Source organism: Carassius carassius, chromosome 17 (genome assembly GCF_963082965.1).
Source record: "Carassius carassius chromosome 17, fCarCar2.1, whole genome shotgun sequence".
Taxonomy (NCBI): domain Eukaryota; kingdom Metazoa; phylum Chordata; class Actinopteri; order Cypriniformes; family Cyprinidae; genus Carassius; species Carassius carassius.
Window position 1 is genome coordinate 6143714 of NC_081771.1, and position 25946 is coordinate 6169659.

Consider the following 25946-nt stretch of genomic DNA (forward strand, 5'->3'; position numbering starts at 1 on the left):
GGGAGACGCCAGCAGTGAAGAATATGCATACATAAAACATAAATGCTGTATAAAAACTATATAATGTGTATTCACTTGCACTTATCCACTGTCCACATCATTCAAAAGTTACCGAGAAATATGTTTTGAAAGAAATGTATACATTTATTAAGCAATAAAGCATTCAATTGATAATTAAAGGTGACTGCATTTAGTGTTATTATTATTATTATTATTATTATTATTCAAATAAATGCTGTTCTTTTGAATTTTTTTATTAGCAAATCAGCATATTAGAATGATTTCTGAAGGATTATGTCACACTTGAAAATTGAGTTTGCGTTATAGGAATACAATATATGTCAAATATATTAAAATAAAAAACAGTGATAATATTTAAGTAATAATATTAATTCTTCTTCATTTCATTTATTTTTATTTATTTATATTTTGATCAAATAAATGCAGCTTTGTTGAGAATAAGAGACTTCTTTCAGACACATTAAAAACATCTTGCTGACCCAAAACTTTTTAGTGTCTAATTTAATTTAGGTATTTCCATATTTGCAGAATCATTCCCAGGTACACTTGAAAGGAGCAAAAAACACACTAAAATAAATCCAAATCACAATTATTTTCAATAAATATTTTATTTAGAAAAATACAGCTAAATACAAAATAGAGCTATTTTAGTTTTCTGGGACTAATCCTGAAAAAATATTCTATAACATAATCAGCTAAGATTTTGCACTAGACAATATTATACTTTGTTTAATTATTCATGCAGCCTAAAGAGACACATGACACATTTCCTGCCCATTGATTTTTCACAATTTTTAAGACTTTTTCACAGTCAGGTGACTTGTAAGTCTTCACCGACTTTTTTTTACCACATATGTGACGGATTTCACTCCGTCTTCTCTGAAGCACCTAAAGTCACACTTCTGAAGTCACACTTCTTGTCATCTCACCTACCGGTAGTTAAAAAAGATCTTGAACCAATCAAGATTGGACAAGACATGTTTTATGTAGCTATTATAATGTCGGCTCATATACCGTATTTTCCGGACTATAAGACTATAAGTTTCATAGTTTGGCTGTTCCTGCGACTTATAGTCAGGTGCGACTTATTTATCAAAATTAATTTGACATGAACCAAGTGATTTAAGCCTACATTTCAAAATTTGTGTCATAAAATTATATCGCGCATACAGCTCAACTAATGCAATCGTTATAAAGGTGTTTAAATAACAATAGACTTCCACTTGCATGTATTTGAAAATCAGAATATCAGATATTTCATTCCATAGCTAACACATTTGTGAATATGAGCCTAATCTAGGCTATCCAGGGTTGTTGTTGTTTTTTAATTGCATCTGAAAATGACTTTGTGCAGCGCATGTGCGCTCTGGCGCAGATCTGCCTCTCGCGATGCTCAGCTGTGAACGATTTAAAAATGGGTGCGTTCGACTTGAAGCACAACCTCAGACGGTGGTATGATTCACTCTTTTGTTGTTCTGTTTTCTTTCAGGATCAAAAATACAATAAATTATAGCATTTATCTGTATTTCCGACTGATGAGAACTATGCATATACATTCATAAATCAGTCAATTTTGTATTTTATTATGAGATATTTTATTCTAATGTGATCAGTGACTCAAGCACTGATAGACCAAAGAGCACGTATTTCTACATTTGCAGTAAAAACGTGAAATATAAATTCTCAGAAAATGCATTTAATACCAATATATTGAAACGTCTGTTTATATACTCCAATAATAAAGGAGTCCAGACATTGGAAAAATATCAGTCCACATGCGTTTTATATTTAATATGAGGGAAATAGACATGCATGCATGCATGACACAAAAAATCTTTAACTTTTAGCAAAATATTTTTTAGCAATTCTGTCAATTACACTAAGGTTATTACATTGTCTGCTATATATTTGCTTCTTATTTATTAAATACGGGCAATTGATTGATAAAACATTGATCAAAATTAAGATAAAATTTATAAAAAAAACGAATATCTTTTAAAAAGAGTTTTCCATAAAACAAAACTTAATAAAATCATGTTTTACCAAAAACAGCACCTTTGCTAGGAGGGCGCAAGCGCCTCTGCCTCGCCAGTGGATGATAGCCCTGAAGACGCCTAGCAATGATATACCTTTAGTGGTAGTATACCTTTAGTTAAGTTATACCTTAAGAGTCTTCGTATCGTGTTAAGAGACAATGTTATCGGGAAACGCAGCCCAGGTATGATGCGTTTCATGCGTAATGGAGATTCCAAAGAGCTCTTCTTTGGTCAGAACCATGGAGAGCGATCGCGAATAGGTCTATCCTATGCACCAAAACTTTTAACAATGCAACAAAATATTTAAAGAGCATCAAGCCATTAAAATCTATATTATGTTTACGCACAGATAAGATAACAGCAGGCTATATTAGTCAATATTTTTATTAGGTGAAGCAGTGATTGGATAATCGTATTTATTTTTTAACGTTTTTAATTTAAGGCCTGCCCACAATTGGTCTGGCCCATCCAAAACTGGAATCCTGGCGCCGTGCCTGGGCCACACTGAGCTGTGCGTAATGCCCACAGACGTGAAGTGAATCAGACAGATGCTGTCCTGTACTGTCTGAAATTGCTAACTCTGTGGTGAAGCATGTGCAAAACAGATTTAACTAATCATGAAGTCAATCAGGATACATAACACAGCCTACTATAGGCCTACACCCAACATTGTCTGATGTAGGCTAGACGAAATTGCCTTACTCAGTTTTGTGGTAACGTTAGCTATGTTCTTTATGTACCGGCTTTTTGACAGCTTTGGCTGAGGTTGTCCTTGTGTTAATGCCAAAGGCCGTGTAATAACTTCTGTATGTCCTGGCAATAAAATTTGAAAAAAGTGTGTCTAATGTGATTGGCCTAACAGATTTTATTTCGGGTGCGGGTCGGTGTCGGTTCTATTTTAAGCGGGTCGGGTGCGGATTTTAATTAGTGCTGCTCTCGGAAAACGGGTCGGATGCGGTTTTAAGCACTGCGGGTACGGGCGGGTGCGGATTTACAAAATCGACCTGTGCAGCTCTCTGCTGCTCAGTGCTCCTGTAGTCTACACTGAGCAGCATAGAGCGCCCTCTCGCGGCTGTAGACGGTAATGTTTCCTCTATGTTCTTGGTTCTAAATAAATGCGACTTATAGTCCAGTGCGACTTATATATGTTTTTTTCCTCATCATGATGTATTTTTGGACTGATGCGACTTATACTCAGGTGCGACTTAGTCCGAAAAATACGGTATGTGACATTATTTACAGTCATGGCGAGATGCACTCCATTAGTGCATCTACAAAAGTCAGTACTTGGCAAGCAGTTTTATCACTGATATAAAAGACACTTTAGGATTCCAAAGTAACAGTCCATCTTTGATATCATTGCAATACAGCACGTCTATAGAGTTTAGTAATGCATATAAACAAGATCAAATTGTAATGCGTGTGTGATGTTGCCTACAAAGATCATAGAAACTTGCCAAAGGTTGAGGATAAGAGGATGAGAATGACAAGGTCATTTGATCAAACTCATAGTTACATTCTATGAACATCAATAGGTTTTCTCATGTGTCCTTTAAGTTAAAGAGTTTTGCTCTTGGGTGAAATGTAAATATAATCAATATTAATATGAGTCTGCTTAACGTCAGCCGTCAGGATTTGTATGACTAAAACGATCAATGTAGGTCTCCTTGATATAGTCTCTCGACATTATAATGGTGCATGACCACCATACAGCTATACTGATGAATTCAAAACCGCAATAGCAGATTTTGCTGCCTTGGTTAGAGAGGTTTTTTTTGTTGTTTTTTACACTGGAAAATAATAATTTAATGCATAATAATTCTCAGACGCCTTGATCCTTGACCAGAAAACAAACAATGAGTCAGACTGTTACAATTTATTATCAGAAATATATTTTCATCATCATTTTTTTTATATATTTTGGCTAAACGAAGCAAAATTCTGAAGATATTGTGGAGCATACTTTATTATTTTTGTCTGTTAGGCGATACACATCTAAAAGGAGGCTTAAAGTATTTTTTTGTTAGGATTAGTTAATGTATGCAGCATATTCCTTCAGGCTACTTTTTAATGACAATTACATTTTTAATACCTCCTGAAAATTTCTGTGTAAGGTCATTTAATTTCAGGGCAGATTGAACCAGTGAGAAAGCACCTCTGCATATCCAAGTTCAATGGGCCCTAAGGCCAAATGGGCCCCAACAGGTTCAGTTATACCACAGAGTGTAACGTGCAATAAACCAATCAGAGTCTCATCTTCCATTCCCTTTAAGAGCAAGTTGCGCTGGTGCCATAATGGATTTGCTATTTACAAGGCAGAATCTTTCAAGTGCAAAGACAGAACGCGTGAAACGGAGCTGCTCGTGTGCGAGCAAATAGATAGCCTAATTCTGATACATGCAATGAAGATCCATTATGCCGCGTAGGCTTTTATATATATATATAAAATATATAAATAAATTGAATTAGCCTACAAAAAATTTTTTTATGCATTGCAATACTTTAATTTTTAATATTTGGCATGTTTGTGTGCTGCTGTGCGTCCCTGTGTTTAATAAGCAGTGTGTACGTGCATTGGTGACCCACCTATACTAACACGCTGTTTAAATAACAAAGAAAAAACATTGCGCCAGACAGAGGTTTGAGTTGGTCTATGGTGCTGTCTATTTTCAGCTCCTTAAAATAGCAATGCACCAGCAATGCGCCTGAACACACCTCTTTATTAGACCAGCACACCCATGGGCGCACAAATGGATGCAAACGCATTTGCTAATTAAACGACTTGGCGCTGGACAGGAAAATGCGAAACTGAAACTAGCAAACACACTTGCACTGCGCCTTGCATCGCATTGCGCCGGGTGTATTATAGGGTCCGGAGACTTTACATTGTAAAACTGCATTCTGTTAACCTGGATTTGGCCTCTTGTAGCACATTGCTAGAATTTTTGATTTAACTGCTCAGTTGTTTCATTAAAATAAATAAATAGTACTCATGAAAAATGCAAAAACACAAAATCCAAGTATGCGTTTGAAGAGTGTCTTTTTAAGAGCATGTTGGTGGTAGTCGCTGTGTGCATGTCATGATAGCTGAGCTGAGCTAAATGCACTCATGCATAAAAAAAGCAGTTCATAATGTTACTTTGAAATGTTATACTTTACTTGAGTAATTATTTTTCAGACGACTTTTTACTTCTACTCCTTACATTTTCACGCAAGTATCTGTACTTTCTACTCCTTACATTTTAAAAATAGCTTCGTTACTGCTATTTCCTTTCGGCTTGTTTTCATTCCGGCTTGTCGTCATTCAAAAAAACAAAAAAAACAAAACAAAAGAAACCTATCCAGATAAATCACGCCATCCGGATGAAGTGAATTGGATTGTGGTTGGATGAGAAATATAAACATATACTATTCCGACACCCTATTGGTTTGTACGCGATCCATCGCACCTGCACATGACACAAATCACATCACACTCCAGCAAGGACATAGCCAGTTTTGGGTTCGTTTATCAAAAAATATATTTCTTAAAAGTAGGGTTGGGTATGGAACCGGTATGCATATAACCAAATAAGAGGAAGCAGATTTCGGTGCCTTTTGTTAATGCCTGAGCGATCGATTGAAATTTGTCCTGGTTTCCAAAATCTACACAAGAAGCACGGACGTAGGCTTTTTTAGCAGGGCTGTATCATTTAGCTCCATAAACTACACAAATTCGTGATCACCTGAGAGTCAGACCCCTTAAATTTCATATGACACCGACACCAGACTGGTCTCCTCTCCGTCTTTCAGCGCGCTCTTCAATCTACTGACCGCGAGCGGAGCAGCGCGAGTGGACTCAAACAGAGACAGAGGACACAAGGTGTGTGTTTATCGATAGATTGTTAGAATATATGTATCTGTGCAGTTCTTTGTCATAAATACAGTTTACAAAAGGTCACGAAGGGAGCAGTCGGTTTCTCATCTTCTGTAAAGTTTTTGCTTGTCACCGCTCATCACTAAACAGCTGTTTCCTCCAGCGACAATCTAGCCCTTAACACATATGAACGAACACATACTTTATTTACACTTATTTAAATATACTTAATTTAATCATACGTACTTTATACATACACTAGCTACTGTGCAAAAGTCTTAGGCACGTTAGTATTTTCATTTAAAAGAATGGTGTTCGGCCAGTTATTTGTATTTTGCTGTAAAATATCAGTTTACATTTCCAAACATTCATTTTGCCGTTGTCAGACTGCTTGTGCATTCAAAATCGCACTAGATTATTATTAAAATTAATGGCAAACTGATATTTCCTTCTGACACACTACAGCAAAAGATATAAATAACTGGCTTAAAACCCTTTTTTGGGGTGAAAACACTTTTGCACAGTACTGTACTTTACAAACGACATTGTTGCTACTTTATAAAGAATATGCATACAGTAATTCACAGAACTGCTTAAAGACAGTGACAGACAGCACTCATCTTAACTAAATATCAGAGTGAGTGACAGATACAGTAGAAACATTATGTGTGGTTTTGTATTAAATAATGACCCAGATTGTGAAATACATTTATTAGTCTTAGATTAAGGGAAGCACAACTTGGGAAATGAGAGCATCCAAGGTGAAAGCTATGGATTTATTTTAAATATTTGTAATGCTCTTTAATGTTATCCATAGTTTTTTTTGTGGCTCTTGTTTTTTTAACTATCGGTTCAGGCACCGTTTAGGCACCGGTAACATTTTAAAAGTATCGAAATGGCACTGGACCCTACTTAAAAGTTATTATTTCTCACTACTGGTTCATTTACCAAATGGGTGCTTTCTCTTCGTCCTCCACAAATTAAGCTACTGTAGGTAGTTCGGTAGCGAGACGTTTGAATAAATTATCGTTTTCGATTGATGACGCGATTGACAATGTTGTGATAACTAGGCTATACCAACTTTGTAACTCGTTACCCCCCAAAACTGGACATAGCAGACATATGTAGCGAATACAGGAAGCTATCAATCAAGAAGGTATCAGGATTTATCAGGAGTTATTTTTCATTTTTAGTTTTTGATTATTTTATTTTGACAGCACTATAATGTTTATTGTACAGTATATAGACAACCAGGGTAATTGTTACTAAGCCTGCACCAATGTTCTTGTCCATTGCCATCACGGATTCCTGCAGCTAAGCTTGGATGTACATTTACATTTCATTAAAGGTTATTGATGACATGGCTCTGAAGTTTGACTTTTTGCACCATAACAATACTTATAGGCAACTAGTCATCATATCTTTAGTTCTTTAATGTATTTGCATTGTACTAAAGTCCGTTCATTTTCAATGGGCATATATGCGGCTGAAACAGGTAGCCTAGTGCATCCCAAATTTTTCAACATTAACATTTTAATATAACATTATAGTCATTATGGCCTATGGCCTTTAGAAAAATGTTTTTTTGAGGAGGTGGGGTAGTGCACAATAGACCCCTGTGGCACGGCCTAAGCTTTTGTTCTTAATGGCATTTTTCTTCCTTACATTACTTTAACTTTTATACTTTAAGTAGTTTTTTTAAACCAGTAATTTTATACTTTTACTTGAGTAAAAAGCTTGAGTTGATACTTCAACTTCTACAAAAGTCTTTTTAAACCCTAGTATCTATACTTCTACTTGAGTAATGAATGCCAATACTTTTGACACCACTGGCAGTTAGCCAAAGTTCAGCTATCCATTTTGTGCCTAAAATCATTTATTTAGACATGCGTGTGCAATGACAGTACTCTTAATGTCAGGGATACACATGTTCATAGTTGTAATATGTGCTGTATCATTATTATTTAAACATAACAGAACATGCACACATAACACCCAACCTGTCAATCAAATACTGTCGGTATAACTTTGAGCCATTTTTCAAGGCATGCTAGGTAGGACAGACTTATTTTTCCCTAATTCAAACAGTATATAAACTATATATTATATACATATTTTATATATATATATATATATATATATATATATATATATATATATATATATATATATATATATATATATATATATATATATATATATATATATATATATATAAAATGCAACACTTTTGTTTTTGCCCCCATGTTGCAAGGATCTATACACAATTGCTTAAGCTGAAAACATTCTTACGTGGCCAGCATATTCACCAGACATGTCACCCATTGAGCATGGTGGGATGCTCTGGATCGGCGTATACGACCGCGTGTTCCAGTTCCTGCCAATATCCAGCAACTTCGAACAGCCATTGAAGAGGAGTGGACCAACATTCCACAGGCCACAATCAACAACCTGATCAATTCACTGCGTGAGGCAAATGGGGGTCACACCAGATACTGACTGGTTTTCTGACCCCCCCAGGACCACCCAGTATAGTAAAGCTGCACATTTTAGAGTGGCCTTTTATTGTGGCCAACCTAAGGCACACCTGTGTAATAATCATGCTCTCTAATCAGCATATTGATATGCCACACCTGTGAGTTGGATGGATTATCTCAGCAAATAAGAAGTGCTCACTAACACAGATTTAGACATATTTGTGAACAATATTTGAGAGAAATAGCCCTTTTGTGTACATAGAAAAAGTCTTAGATCTTTGAGTTCAGTCAAAATGGGGGCAAAAACTAAAGTTGCGTTTATAATTTTGTTCAGTGTATATTAACAGATTTCAGAATGTACTGTCTTTTGAAAGTCGTGGTACTCGGAATTGGTGCTCTGCATTTAACCCATCCAAGTGCACACACACACACACACACACATAGCAGTGAGTAGTGAACACAACATGAACACACACCCAGAGCAGTGGGCAGCAATATATCCAGCACCCGGGGAGCAACTGGGTGTTCAGTGCCTTGCTCAAGGGCACTTCAGCCATGGGTATTGAGGGTGGAAGAGAGCACTGTTTATTCACTCCCTCCCACCTATAACTCCTGCCAGCACCAAGACTTGAACTGGCAACCTTCGGGTAACTAGTGCAAGTATCTAACCATTAGGCCACAGCTGCCCCTGTATAATATACACTTTTTTTTTTAAGCTTGGTGAGATTTCCAGTAGCTTTCAATGTTACCCTGCCTTGCAAACACATTCACATTTTTATTTTAAAACTGTTTTGATATAACTTTAAGTTTGGAAACTTCTTAGCAGAGATAAAATGCTGAAATTAGCTTTTTGCATAAGAATCCTGTCCCTGCATAGCAGACGATACCAGTTTACACATATGGAAAACAATTGCCCTGATGAGGACACAATTACCTCACAATTGTGCGCTGCCCATGAATCATTAAAATAATGACCACGTTTTCTGGATTTAAAAAAAAACAAAACAAAAAAAGTAACCTTATTTAGATTGTGAATATAAAGTACATCTTCAAGGTTGAGGTACTTCAATGTGACATAATCAATAAAGAAAATGCTTAAATCTCTGTAAACATGTTGAATGCAACATTATAAATGAACGTAATGCACATACAGCTGATACTTTTCTTTTAAAGATAGCACTTGGGGGTTGAAGAGCATTTAAAAATAATCCAAAGTATGCATAACATTAAAAAAATTGGAATGGCCATATGATGTTATATTTTGATGTTATATACAAACATGTTATATTTTGCAGTGTGATTCATTTAAATGTAGTGCAAAATCATGAAGTCAAGAAGCAAATATCTGTTATTTAAACTATCATTTTTCAGTCATTCTTTTTGATACAGATGCATTAAAATGCTGTTAAATTATTGTAAACAAAGCATGACTAAAGGCCCGTTCACACCAAGCACGATAGCTATAAAGATAACGATAAAGATACAGTTCTAAAAAAAGTTCTCAATATTAAAGAATAGCGGAGTCAACACCACAACTATAACGATAAAGGCAAAGAGAAACGATATCGTTGGAATCACTTTCAGAACGATTTTTTTTTTCTGATGAACGATAAAAACATTGCCAACCAATCAGAATCAATCCTCCTGTAACGAGCTCGAGAATTTAAAGTACTGTAGCAGACGCGCATCCGCTTAGAATACACAAACAATATCGTTTGCTGGTGTGGACGCTAATATCGTTATCTTTATAGTTATCTTTGTATTTTTCATTCTTGGTGTGAACGGGCCTTAATACATGTATCCACTCAACCTGTGTTTCAGGATATGTTGATGATAACTAAACAATGAAGACAGGTAAACACTTTAATTATTGGTTATTGCTTGGCTTACTGTTGGACCTAATTGTTAAACTCAATCATGTTCCATTTAGCTTTAATGCTTAAACTGTGCATATCAATTAGCTTATAATAAACAATGCATTGCGCTGACATTTGTTAGAACTGCTAACAGACACAAAAAGCTTGCATGCCACATTGTTTTTTCAAATCACTTGTTTGCACAGGGCTTTGTAGGTGAGAAACTCTATACCGGGGAAAGAACTAAAGATAGCAACAAATTTGTTTTTATGCATTTTTCAACAAACAGAGAGTAGGTATGAAAACTTTCAAAACAGTGCATGGCCTAGATTGCATAAACAGGAACACAAATTGGGGTAGCAGACTCAAACAGAACAGTATACACCTAAGCTAGATGAAATCAAGCACCTCCAAAGAAATTTTTATATAGAGAAAATTTAAATTTGCTTTTTGTGACAACGTCCTTCCAATTAAGCTGAAATGGAGCTATTTATCTGACAGTACCTACGGGTCAGTGCTCCATTCGCTGAGGGATATTCCAGAACAGATAACCGCACCAGTAGTGTTGGGTCAAATATCACCTCACCTTACTTATTCCAACGGCTCTGCATGATTGCATGAGGTAACCTTTTGATCTCCATATAACGATGCAATGAGCTTGAATTTTCCATTGACCCTTCTTCTTTGGCAAGGTTATTACATGAACAGCTGAAGGCAGTGTCACTCATGCAATCTTTGCTGATTGTTTGCACAACACGGCTATTGCGAGATGGATGTCAAATGACAGGATTAAGCTGCTGATTACAGGTTTTTGTTGAATGATTGCTTTAATAGCAGACTTGCCACTGTTTGCAGGTAACTTGCATGTTTTTGAAGATATTAAAGATGGTCAGAAAGACAGAGTCTGATATCAAACAAGACCTGCTACTCCGCTACTTGACTTCTGGCAAATTAACTGTCTCCACCTTCAATACCACGACTTAGGTGCCCTTGAGCAAGGCATCGAACCCCCAACTGCTCCCCGGGCGCCGCAGCATAAATGGCTGCCCACTGCTCCGGGTGTGTGCTCACAGTGTGTGTGTGTGTGTGTGTTCACTGCTCTGTGTGTGTGCACTTCGGATGGGTTAAATGCAGAGCACAAATTCTGAGTATGGGTCACCATACTTGGCCGAATGTCACGTCACTTTCACTTTCACTTTCACTTTCACTTAATAGAGATATCAAAGAATTTGTTGTCACATTGGAAAAGGACCTGATGAGAAATGAAACATGAGGTACTGCGTCAAACCACTCTGGTTTTGATGAAGATCCCTGTGAACTTGTATCTGGTGAATTACCTCTCGTGTTTCACGTCGAAAAAGGCTAATAAGGCAACAGTGTTTATAGTTAAAGGAATAGTTCACCTAAACATGAACATTTGCTGACAATGTATTTAACCTCATGCCATCCGAGATCTAAGCAAGTTTGTTTGTTTATCGTAACGGATTTGGAGAAATGTAACATTTCATCACTTGCTCACCGATGGATCTTCTACTGTGAATGGGTGCCGTGAGAATGAAAGTCAAAAAAGCTTATAAAAACATCACAAGTAATGCACATTATATAAAGCTGCATGTTTGTAAGAAACAAATACATCATTAGTTTTTACCTTTAAAAGTACTACTTAATCTATAATATTGCTTTCTCCAGAGAAAATCTGTTCTTGAGAGAAATATGCACAGATCACTTTACAAGTGAAGCAGTCCGAAACCATTTTAAGCAAATATGTTGTGGATTTTGATGTGAGAGGACAACAGGGAAGAACCTTTTAACTAGAAAAAGCATTTATGGATTATGGACTCGTATTTTGACCAGAAGCGTCCACTTAAAGTTACAATTACGCATCTCTTCATTTAACAAGACAATGATAACTGGATTGACTGGAGTCATGTGGATTATTGTGATGTTTTTATCTGCTTTTAGACTCTCATTATGACGGCACCCATTCACTGCAGAGGATTTACCGCTTTCTTTTCTTCGAATCCGTTCCAACGAAGAAAACGATTTTTGGCTTTTCATATTTTCAGCACATTTTCATTTCCTTTGAGCACTCCTGAGACTCAAACGATCTATTTTTATCACATTCTCTCTTCCTCTGCAGGACTCAGCCCTAAACAAACGTACATCAGCTACAGCAACCACGCAATCTAGGTAAGTGATAAAAGGCCACTACCAAATCCCAGAAGTGACCCCTGGAAGACAGCATTTCAAGATAATTCACTCTCACGTTATGTCACTTATGGAAGTGAGATAGCAGATGGTTGGAAGACCCCCACAGACATGTTTCCATTAATGAAGCTTATGTGAAGTCACACAGGGAGCATCTGGGGAGGCCGAGACTGTTGAGACGGTGTGTCGGAATGACGGTCTGTCACCCAGACTATTCCATTACAGCTTGCTCTATCTATTTCAGATGCCATTGTTAAAGTGATACACACTAATTAAGGACAACATGTCAGTATCCGCTGTTTCATTGATGCTAACACTATGTGGTGGCTAAAAAAATAATACATTCATTGGAGCTTTTTCCTCTTTTTTCCCTCTTGTTCCTCAACAGCAAAGACAGTGACCATTGTTTACAGATGTTAAGCATGCTGGTTTTGACATCCTGTGCTGTGTTGTTTTTTCTTTCTTTCCTTTTCCTTTTTTCAAAAAAAAAAAAAAAGAACCTTCTGGAATGCTGTTGAACTATGTTGCTGTAATGTTACCTCACCATGGGCCTTGTGAAACTGTTGAAGATGTACGAAGTGCTCTTTGGAGTATAATGTTTGATTGTGCATAAGTATACACCTTTGAGAAACTCAAATTTGCCCTGTTGTCAAAATGTGCTAACTGTCACAGTCACCTGTGCAAATCTGAAATCACAATTTAGAAATGGTGTGACGTTCGTCGAACACTCAAGATATCGGAACCAACTTCCACTGGAACAGGGCGGCACGAGTAAGTCACTTTCATACAAATACAGCTATAAAAGACTCTTGTGGAAATTGGAAGAATCACCACTATCAAGTAAACCGATGGTTCTGAGAAGCTCTGCTGATGGAGCAGATGACTGTATTCATATCTGGAAATGTCAGGTGATAGACAGAGACAAGATGATTTGTCTCTTTAGATGTTTGTGAATTTAAGTTTCAGTTCTTATGATTTCCCCTCTCTTCTTTGTTTTTGCACTGTTTGTGCTGCAGAGTAAAATGTCTATGTTGACCGTGATAAATGGCAACTTAATGTGTGTTCTTGATTGCTAATGTTTGCTTTTCATCCTAAAAGAGAGAAAAAAAAGTCAGATATAGTGCCTGAATTAAAGTATTTGTAAAATAAGACATGAGGTATGTGAAGCATGTTAATTTTTATACATAAATAATTTCTAATAAAGAAATTTTTCAAAACTCATTGTTTTCTGAAAAATCATCTCTGCCATTTTTGCAAAGCATCAGATGTTTATGTGAGATGTGGCTTGGGCACACTGCAATTTGTTTGCTAGGTTGTTCTGGGTGGTTGCTAGGGCATTGCTTGGCAGTTACTATGGTATTGCTTTTAAATCTGTGCGATTTTTTTTTTTTTTTTTTTTTTTACTTGTTTTTCCACCGTCAAGCAAAATCCAAAAGTCGGATTGCTTAAAAAAGTGATAGCGCAGCTCTTTCCTATAAACCACAGTTTTTGAGTGAAGATTCAGGTCTTTAGCTCAAACTTGTCTCTTTTTTTCTTCTGCAAATAGAGAAAAATAGAACAAACAATAATACTTAATCCTTACCCTAAGTAGACTCAAGTGTAATGCTTTTTAATAAAAACTAACAAAAAATAAATAGATCCCTTTCGTGCATTTAAAATTTCCTTAAAAAAGGCACTTTTAGTCTTGGAAGCTTAGGAGACAACGTGACAAAAGCACGGTGGAAATTAAAAGTAATGTCATTTGACTGAAACATTTATTTATTTATTTATTTTTTACAACAGGCAGCCATCTATCATAATGTGTATTTCAGAAGGCCCATTATTAAGTGTGAAATGTATCTGCTATCAGTGGCAATAGCGCAGAGGAAGACAGGTGCTATGAAGAAAAGCACCGGTGCTTTGACTCTGTGATGTATAACGGGGCAGCTACAAGACATAAATTATAGGCCATGTTAGGCTTATTTAGGTCTGTCTGGAATACAGCACATAAAACAGGGACTTGATTGGAATGCTACTCCATCTCTCTGACAGTGCTTAGAAACTGATGGAAAGAGTGTACAGTGAAGGGTGGATCAGGATACTGTGCAAAGGAGGTCATGTTCTCTGAGATCAATACATCTGTGTGTGTGTGTGTGTGTGAACATAGTAGTCTGTTAGCTGAAGAAGATTCTTCCTTATTTATGAGTTAAACTTTCATAAGCATTTATTTATTTAAAGTTTAATAATATGATTACTGTTTATTTATTAAATATAAACATTGTTAATGTATTATTGTTATTATTTAATTTAAATAAATATTTTAAAGTACTAATATTATTTAGTGTGTGTCTGTGTACAGTATATACAGTATATTTATGTATATAATTGGAATATTTATATTGGTGCTTTAATAGCGAAATATGATATTTTATTGTGTCAACATGAACTGTACGTTATCTTGATCATTACACAGCTACTGAATAAAAAAAATAAAAAAAATAATATATATATATATATATATATATATATATATATATATATATATATATATAAATAAAATGGAAACATGAAATATTGATGTGAGTTGAAATGAATTTTATATGTGAGAAGAAAGCGATCATAGCATGCTATGAAACATGAAACAATGTAGGAAAGCGGTTGCCAGGGACAACAGTCAAATATACAGTTTGGTTTATATAACCAGAGAATGTTGTGACTGACTAATCAGAATCAATTATTCCACAGAGGTATGTATTAATTTATTAATACTGCAATAATTATTCTACATTAGCTCATTTAACCCAGGATTTTCAGGAGGCAGTCTCTTAAATATTTACTGTAATAGCTGTTCATTCACACAGCAGTCTATTCACATATTTCTATGTTGGCTATAAACTTTAAATGTAGTCTCAGGATTTTGGATCCCACTGTGTGCACATTTACAGTATATGTTTTACTTCTAATTCATATTTGCAGTTTTTACATTTAATCCTTGCAGATGCTAGGTCTATGTTATCATGTTTAACTGTTTCATTTGCTGATAATTTACACCATTATAGCACAGACTGGGTTGTGTACGAATGTACTTTGTTAAAAGTATATTCATTATTTTCTTCATATAAATTTTTTTTTTCATGTAAACTGAGTGCACTGAAATAACATTTTATTTGGATTATCATTGGTGATGCGTCTGATTATTTTGCACATTGCTACTAAAGTCAATTTGGACAAGTTGGGGCTAAACAATTTCAAGAAATTGAAACAAACAGCTGCTCAGGTAGATTTCAGTGAAACAGCACCTCATAGTGGCACTCCGTGGGTGTGTGTTTACGGTGTGTACTGTGTGTGGTCTCATATATCACATTCTGGAGAGCTGCGCAAATACTGTAAGAACAACCCTGTAGCTTGTCATCATGCAAAATAGACACTAAAGCTATTTAAATTCATTTTGCAGCGCTAACTCTACCTTCTGCCTGAAAGAGGCATTCACAAACACGTAAGGATAAGGGGTTAGGTTTTGTAAATGTGTATTTGCAGGCGTACGTACATGTGTTTGGTTTTGGGAAAAGCCTGTGATGAAAAGCGGCTTTGTTTACGGTTCCAGAGGTGTCAAGTTATAGCCCGGCCAAGCAATTTGTACAGAGCCTCAATCTATCAAAATGGCAGCTGCACCAGGTCCTTAGAGAATTCTCCTGAAGAAAGTATGCTTCATTTGTTCCCTTTATATTGTTTACTGTGTCTTATAGTTAAAATGACAAAAAAAGCAAAGATCATGTCAGCCGTCTTTGCAGGTTGAACTCTAACATGCTTTTCTCAACATGTCAATTACAGTAGGTCCAATTTGAATGGCTGACTTCATGCAGTGTCTGAGTGTCACCCATCTGTCTAGAAACATAGGCATGTTTTCCAAGTATCATGTTGATGTAATCACTGCATTTACCCAGGTTTGCCATGTTGCTCAGTTTACATGTCAGTTAGACAGTCCTTTCTTCTCTAATTAGATATCTGTGTCCAGAACAAGCTGCAAAGTGGACTAGACTTTACACAAGTGTACTCATACTGTAAACAAGACCAGATTTAAACAATGGATGGAATTTAAATGAGTAAAATACAACTTAAATGTGATCTATTCCTTACATTATATATATAAACCATTTAAAAAATATGAAATATATATATATATAAATATATTGCAGCATATAGACTCATATAGATATATGTATTACCTTTATGGTACATTTTGCCCTTATTAGCTTGACAGCCACTGGTCACCCTTAAGAGCAGCTTGGATATTTGGCTAAATAACAGATATTGCAATCCATAAACAAATCAATATATTAAAATTTTAATTTTAGGACACTGGCTCCAACACATTTGGTAAACTTTAAAGACCAGGCACTTAAACAATGGTGAACAAAGAATGAAAGAATCCAACAGGATCATAAAATACAGAATTAGGTCAAGTGTACTGTATTTGCTGGATTGTCTCTTCCTCCCAAAGCATAAATTCACTCAGAATCTTCCCCCAGTTCTGCATAATAAACTACAGGCTTAGCAGCAGAGCAGATCCCAGAGCTGCTGAACTGTGGATGTGGTCTCAAGTGTTAGTCAAGTCACGTTCTGCTTTATTATTATTGTGCTCTTGAGGAAGTCATTTAACCCTAACTTGCAGTGTTGCTCCAGTGGGAATTATCTGAAGTCGCTCAACACAATAACTGTGCTCTGAAGTATCCACTTTCTAATTCCTTTGAATCTAAATGATGGGCTTGTAAAAAAAAAAAAAAAAAAACATTTGTTCTTATAACATTTTGCTTTTTGAGAAGTTTGATCAGAGGGCTTGTGCTCACGGAGGTGGCCATGAGATACAGTCCAAGAAATAAGTGCTTATGAGTGCTGATTTTAGTTGTGTTTACATATCTGTCTAGCATTTTTTCTTTATTTTTCTTTCTTTATTTATTTTGAGGTCAAGAGAACATTTTCATTGCTGAACATATGAAGTTCAGTCAGTAAGTCTGGGGTCAGAAAGATTTAATAAAATTTTATTATTTTATAAAAAAATAAAATAAACAAATTAATGCATTAAAAAGACATGACAGAAAATGAATTAATAATGTTACAAAATATTTATATTTCAAATAAATGCAATTATTTCCACAAAAAAAAAATAAAAAAAATAAATTAGCAGCACAAATGTTTTCAACATTGATAATAAGAAGAAATGTTTATTGAGCAGCAAATCAGAATAGACAGGAGTAATGACTCTTCAAACAATTCAGCTTTTCATTAAATAATAAAATTACTATTTTATTTTCATATATAAATGTTCCTTTTTTGGCAAAATTTTCATTTGTCAGGTTTTTTTTTTGATACCAGATTAGCATAAATAAAACCAATTTTTTTAACGTAATTTTTCAAATAAATGCAGACTTTTTAAGCATAAGGGACTTCATGCAAAATCATGACAGACCACAAACCTTTGAACAATATTGAGTATGGCTGTGTATATGTATTCTACAATATGTGCAACCACTTATCTTTAAAAATGAGTTAAATCAAATAGCCATGTTTTACACTTCGCAGCATGTGTCTAATGTAATTATATTCTGCATCAAATGCCAATGTTGTGAGCTAGATGAAGCAATAAGCACTGTCAATATCACATGTTTTACCCTATGGGGAATCCAGAATACACTGCTGTGTCAAAACCCTGGGAGGCCAATGCGCTCTCCACTCAGAGCCTCTGGGTAAACGTGCTGCACAGCTGTTTGATTGATTACGAACGAACCACAGCTGCTTTGATTAACAGCCAGTCTCTAGCTTGTCACCAAAGTATATCACTTTTTACTTGTCAGCAGATTGAAAGTGGGTAATTTTGACCAGTGCACTTGTCGCTGGTCTTATGGGGATATAAACGGTAATCACATCTCGATTAGGGAGCTGTACACGGCAAATTACTCCATGTTGGTGTTGTGACAGTGTTCATTTACGCAAGTTGAAATATGGAAATAGGATGTTCGAGTAATGTGCAAAATGCAAGATACAAGCCAGCAAGCGGCCAAATTAGTATAGTGTAATTAAAAAACATTTGTTTTCACAGATCATTTATGCCTTACAGTTGAGTACAACATGCAAAATGTCAAAACATGTGAATCAACTGAATCCAAAAAGATCATATAGATTCTAATTACAACTTTTTCTGTATAAATCAATAAACATCATAAGGACTAGAAAGCAAAAAAAGCATTTGTGATTGTTGACACTGACAAATTAATATTATTACAGCATTTAAGGCTCTCAAATTTGAGTATTAGGCCTATATGCAAAAAAAAATTTTTGGTCATCGTTTTAGCTCTTTTCACACATTGGCCATTCATAATGATCCCATCTGTTAAGCTTCAAAAATGAGTCAAAACAGCATCAGAAGTCCATAAAAATACACCACACAAATGGAAGAGTCATTATTCATTGAAAATTTCCACTCCAGCGAGCTGTTAAACACCACCAGATCATTATGTGAACAAATCGTTCTTTTGGCCTGGTTCTTTACAAAAAAACAAAAACAAGAAAAAAAAAGGTTGGTCTGGTTCCCAAAGCGGACTAAATTCTAAATAAGAACAGCCTAAATGTATTTGATGGATATATATTTTTTGTTTTTGAACCAAATAAAAATAAAATAAAAAATATATCTGAAATATTATATTTTATATACTTTTATAATTATCAAAAATGTAAATATACATTTTACATATATTTTTGAAGCATATAAAATACTTTTTTAACACAAAAATCTTATCTAACATTTTGCAATAGTACATTTTTGTAATTGTATCTTTTATATAGCTTAAATTATATATATATATATATATATATATATATATATATATATATATATATATATATATATATATATATATATATTATGAATATACATTGGTAAATCATTACAGTAAATAAAATTATGTTGGTATGTAAAAACTAAATTGAAAAAAGCATTTATGACTCAAAATAGATACTGTATGTGTTTCATAACAGCTAATTTATCACACTGTTATGCAATTTCTTAGTCACACAGTAAATTTATCATGTTACACTACAATATTTACAGTACATTCATCATAAAGTCTATTTGTCATCTTGTCATGGTTAGTATATATATCAAAGTTGAATCTTAAGCCCCTTGAGGTTGTCCACTGGTTTCCAGCACTGCAGACTTCGACTTTCCAGGCTAAGGCTTACTACACTCAGGCTGTCTGCTTTTTCACAAGACCGTGTTGATACCCCTCTGTCATGAAGCCAAGTCAGGTCCCGGTGATCTTTCACCTTTTAAAAGTATTTATTCACAAGATCTAGTGCCATTAACTAGATACATCACGAGCGACCTAAACCTTTTCACAGACCTAAACAATACACAGTCCACAGGCGGGATCTTTATGGGACGGCGATTGGTTTAGCCTTCTATAGAGATGGAAAGAGAGAAAACAGAAATTAGAAAACACATGGACACTGAATATCAGAAGGAAACGGGGAAACCGTGTTGCCTAATGGGTAACTCGAGAGTGTACGAAAAATCACAATGAGCGCGAGGCAAATAGCTCGCCAATTAGCTGTTGGCTAGGGGTGAAAAATGAAGCATATTGACTGCAGCTGTACTGTAAATAGAGATGTCTCAGTTTTCAGTGGCCCACCCCCACCCGGCTCAACCTGCACTCACTGATCACATGACGTGCAAAAAATACCATGCAGGCCACCCACTCGCGCTCCCCTCCCTCTGTGGAAGACTCCTCTGATAGTGCTTCCAGGTGGATTTGATTGACGACTGCCACACTGGAGGCTTAATATATCTAGCACTTAATACGTGCATATAGTTGTTCATGTGGAACTCGTGATATGTCATTGCTGTTAGTAATATCTCAGGCTTTTTGGGCTGTGTTCAAGGTTGGGATTGTTCTGGTGTCAGATTTCAACGTGAAGATCAGTGTATTTATCAGGATTATACAGTTGAGCCAATACAATTGCTCCACCCACCTTGGTTACTGTCAGTCACCCGGAGGAGCTTTGCAAGATATTAACAGTTAAATATAGGCTACTCATAAATTGACCAAAAAAAGTAATGTAGTACAATTTAGTACAATGGCCTTCCTCTCGCAGTTTATGCACTGCTTAGGCATCTGTGAAACAGTTATATGATAGTTTCACATCTGTTGGGAATGAATGTAATAGACTTTGGATGAACACGAAAGGTTATGAGCCATAATGTTTATTGCACAGAAAAATATATTTTACGTTTATTGCAAAATATGTATATATTAATTTTCAAATATTTTGGCTAGGTAGCAATGAAAAAAAAGGATAATTATAAAACAATAGGTTTAAGTTTATCAAACTGTTGAGTTCTCCATCCATTATTTCAATATATTGTATGTGTATTGCATTATAAAATACTGTGTATATATATGTACAGAATTGTAGGTAGTCTGAGATGAAGTCTTTGACATGATTAATATTGAATGTTATTGATAATATTGCAGAAACAAATTGTGTATGATTAGTCAGTATTGTGTTTGAAGGCAGGGCTATAGTTAAATTTGCTGCTCTGGTTTCAAATATTATGGCAGTTTTCTAAGTTTACTGCAAGTGCAGTTGCCGTTTTCAAATAGTGTGAATGTTGAAGAATGTAAAACAGTTGTAGCCTTATGATTGATTTTGGAAACCATTCATTTCTTCACACACAGTTACTTCAAATGAGTCAGGCTTTGACCTGCTGGAAGCCTTCTAATACCCTCTCGCTGGTTATCATTTAGCCATGGGAGAGCTGGTTAATAGTCTCTTGAATTAGATCTCCAACATAAACATGCCACTGAGAAGTTAAGACAGGCCTGAATGCAAAATGTAAAAACAATTTTCTCTGCAATATAGCTTCTTGCTCAACACATTTGCAGCCTGTTGGAACAAATGAGAAAGCAATTAATCCAGTCTGAAAGACCAGAATAAGATTGCAGGTTTGGAAATTAATTGATACTGAAAATATTTACTGCTGCTAAGCTTGTATATACGGTATTGTGTTTGTGATCAAAATCATCAGTTGGTTATGCAGTAAGATCATCATTTATACAGAAACAGACAGCACTTGTATTTACAGATTATCACGATGAATCACATCTTATTTGGAAAGGAATATTTGCATGCGTAACATGACATATTTATAACTGCAAGATGCAGCAATTCCCACTGATTAACTTTGCTATCGCTCTAAAAATGTATCCTCGCGAGCTGAAATTCACAGATAAGCTGTTGACATTTCAGTATGCACATATGCTATTTTCTCCCCAAAGACTGTGAATTATCCTAAAAAATAAAAATAAAACTTCATTACCATGTCGGTGTGCTAAAACACTAAGTTAATATGCTGTTTCTTACCAAAAGGGCTTAGAACAAAAGCTTTATGTATTCTCAGTCAAGTCACAATCTCATTAATGTTGTTCATAGAAAGGTTTTCTTGGTCCCCACAAAAAGATCAGTCATCTCTGAGATGGTGGTAGTTCTGCAAACTCCTCTACTGTGCTTGTAATTTGTAATTTTGGAGGTGAGGTAATGTTAAAATATTCTTAAAATTATAAACATTATATATACCTATGTTGAAAGCATTTTGGAAATACCCTTCAGCATATACAGCTCTAAACAGACCAAGGAAAATGTTGTTCAAGTCAGTACACTTGCTAAATGGAGACAGAATATGCAAACTGGATCAGACAAAAACTCGCCTTGAGCATACATGGATGGAATAGATTTATAAACCAACAGCCAAAAATTTATTTTTTGCATCAAAGGTGCCAGAATGCTGTTCTGGATCATTGCGGCCCAATTTGACCCCTGCTGGTCCTTGTTGAACTGCCAACCTCAACCTGGTACTAGAGCAACATCAAAATGATTGTGAGGTAAAATATAAGCTAAGCATATCAGGATAAACCTTAGGATACAAAAAAATAAAAATATAAGTATTAATTCATAAATTCTAAAAATAATAATTGCATGTTTGAAGTGTTTTATATATATATAAATAATGTATTTTTTTATTATAAAGTAGGAATTTTATTAATCTCCCATTAATTTACATAAATGGGCAGCAAATATATAAATGTTCCCTCAAAGACAACATCATGGCGTGTCAACAGATTCAGATGATTTTGACGCAATGTCTATGTGGGAAACTTTTCCCACCTTCCAGTACCCTCTTCACAGCCAGTCATTTAATTAGGTCTTCCCTAAAAATAACATTCTGTCTGGAGTTGTGTTCTGTACATGCTGTGTTGGAATGTCTGTCCTGAAGGTGCTGTAAATTTGGAGTCAGTGGGTGACCTTTTGCCACTTGAAGGGTTCAAGAGTGATGTCACCCTAAGCGTTGCTTACAACTCATCAAGAGTCGCCACTCTAGACGAGGACTAACTAGAAAACCAATTGCTTCCTGTGGAGCATGAGCCATGCTACCATTAGCTATGAAATAAAGGAAATAAAAATAAAGCTGTGAAGCATAGATTGGCACAAAAATAAAACAAAACAGAAAGCCTCATGAGTGCGAAATAATTATTTTAAGTATAATTGAGTCCTAGTTAGCTCAAAATGATTACAGCTAGTGAGAGAAAAAAAAATACTGTTTAGCTATTTGTTTAGCTCTTTAGCAGTCTGGATGATGGTACAAATGAACAGGGTTATTTTATCTATTTTTATAGAATGGGGGTTGGGATGTTGATGTTCAAAAATAAACAAATATGGGAAATTACTGAAGTGACAGTGTTGACAGGTTGTCACATTGGGAAAAGTGCAAATGATGAATGAGAGAATGTGATGGAGGAGGAATATAAACTTCACTTGGATTCACAATTGAGAAAAACTGCTTTCTTATTATTAAGGCAAATCAATAGCTTTTCTAGTTTAAGTATACAATCTGACTATTTTCTCTAGCAAAAACATACTTTAATCTTTCTGTAATATTATTGAATTCACTTTGAAAGGATTACAAGATATTTATGTTTTTGTAAATAAGATTATCAGGGTCTAGACATGCAGACAAATGAATCCTTCAGATATGAACACTGCATAAGATTTAAATATACACTTCAACCACCATCGCATTTGTTAGATTGCTCAAAAATAGTAAGTCTTGACTCATAGCTTGCCTGATTCCATCTTCAGAAACAGATTTTAACCATCATATTTATAGTTCACACATATTTGTCTGCACTGAAATAACTTTGTTGGCTGCAGGATTGTAATAACTCCATCTTTGCCATTTCATGCTGATTTGGCTAATCACTTCATTTGCATTTTTCACCATTGGCTAACACCTTGAAATCAGACTTTTTCCACTTCCTCATTTGCATTTGCACCACAAATTAACACCCTGGAAAAAATTATTGACTTGTTCACTTCCTACAGATGTTGTAATTAATTAACAAGTTAGGCAGCTTAAGATAGAGAATAATGCCGGCATGAGACAATTACAAGTTGCATATTATGTTGAGGTCTTGGTTTTATTAATTAATTAATGCAGAAAAGCTCATCAGTTTTATTTCCTTAAAATAATAAAATAAAATAATATAAAATACAGCATTTAATGCATAACAAAAGTACTTCTCAGGATATGTATTCTCAATGCTAATGAGCATGAATCATTTAATGCAAAAGTCTGTATATTCAGCTTGATCTTCCAAATGAAAAATGATATAGCGTTCATTTTAGTACTTCAAGACCTTTTGAACTTAAGAAATGATGACAGCACAGAAAGCAATTCCGAATGACATTACAGTCATGCAACTGGCATTCAGTGTGTCTGGCAATGCCGTAATTCTCTGAGCATTGTTCATTTAGTACCAGGGCCACCAGCTGTGTTCACTTGTTAGAGATTGTCATATATAAATGGAAATTTGTAAAACAAGTACAAAGCTTCACAGAAGGTGCAAATATCCTCTGAAGAGCTTTAAGATGAATTCATTTTCGGGCCATCTGTATGATTTTCACCTGCTGTACTGTGAATTGTTTTTGAATGTCACTTAAATGTGATATAAATTAATTTAATAGTGGTTCTATCCCATGCACATTTTAGCAGATGAAGAATATACATTAGTTAAATATTTGTATGTCATATAACTGAATGCAGCTACTGTTCAGCTATTGTATACAATATGTTTGTTGCTCATAACACGACTGGCTCCAGGTAATAACAATCAATCAGTCATCGACAGAGAACAGGCTTCGTGGCTTTAGGCCTTCCTTACATAACTTTGCCTAATGCACATTGCAGCCTAAGCATAAAGGTCATGGTACGGTTTAATGAGAGGGTAATAAAAACTTGTGACCCAGTGACCTTTGTGGTCTAAGAGGATTAGCCATCTTTTCTCACATCTTACCATGAGTGCTCCAGGTCAGCCTTCATGTGATCAGGAGAAATGATATTCTGCTGAGTCATTTCAGATGCAATTCGATGGTTTATGTGTTGGGTTCAATTCCAAGTACACAGGAACTGAATGCACAGAATGTCAAGGAGATTGCAGTGAAACACAAGTATCTACAAACTTACATGGATAAGCTAATGCACACTACACTTTTTACATCTTAAATGTGGCCATAAACACATGCGGATAATTATGAAAGAGATTATGTTTATGTTCTAACACAAATTTTATCTGGCTGAAGTGAGAGGAGTGTTGCTTTCCTAACACCTAAATGCAATCCTTGCTGTACTCCGTGATTGTAATCTAAATGATAAACGCATAAACATAATTGCCCAGGGGATTGTTTACTGAATGAATTTAATTATGTAAAATAATAATGTCATGTATTTTATGAATGGATATTTTCTCAAGGCTTTTTCATGACGTCATGGGTACATGGATACAAGGCCAAAAGTAAAAAAACACATTGAAAATCTACGATATTTTGTCCATTTAAAAAAAATAAATAAAAAAAAAATTGCATAGGTGCTCATTCTGTTCTATAGACTCACTGTAAAATAAGAATATTGTAATATTAACTAAAACGCTTGAAAAAATGTTACATATAAATACTGTTAATGGTAAGTTCCCTTATTATATGGGGAAAACCTGTAATAGATTCAACTCGAAAAAAAAACAAAAAACAAAAAAAACAAATCATGCATGTTTACCACTGTACCTTTTTTAGAAGTAAAAATGCATGAATATTTTAACACAGTGAGAACTGTAAACTGATATTCCCAGAATTCCCTGGATGACACTTCACATTTGATGGTATTTTGTTTACACAATTATGTTTTATAACAGTTTTTGACTTATCACTTATATATTAGGGTTTTAGATAACAGACTCTTTACTTAATGTTTATTGTATTGTTGTGGTTTCATATTTGTTACTATTATGGCACTTAGTATTTGTGTATTTGTGTCACATGACACGTAAACATTTTAACATAAACATCTTGTGATGAACTTTGATTTGTTAATGTGTCGCAAAACACAATTTAATAGTAGCGTTTTGTCAAT

The 25946-nt window shown here is 35.1% G+C and overlaps 1 protein-coding gene across 2 annotated transcripts in view; it reads left to right on the forward strand.

Annotated features, from left to right (window-relative positions):
• The window catches only part of LOC132160860 (metabotropic glutamate receptor 4-like), a 184899-nt gene extending 171228 nt beyond the window's left edge, over window positions 1–13671 (forward strand). The window contains exons 11-12 of one of the 2 annotated variants that reach the window (XM_059570572.1): window positions 10212–10244; window positions 12387–13671. In XM_059570572.1, the coding sequence (XP_059426555.1) occupies window positions 10212–10231 (20 nt within the window). In that variant the 3' untranslated portion in view covers window positions 10232–10244; window positions 12387–13671. The remainder of the gene's footprint in view (window positions 1–10211; window positions 10245–12386) is intronic. The other variant, XM_059570571.1, reaches the window with a different exon arrangement.
• The last annotated feature ends 12275 nt before the right edge of the window (window positions 13672–25946 follow it).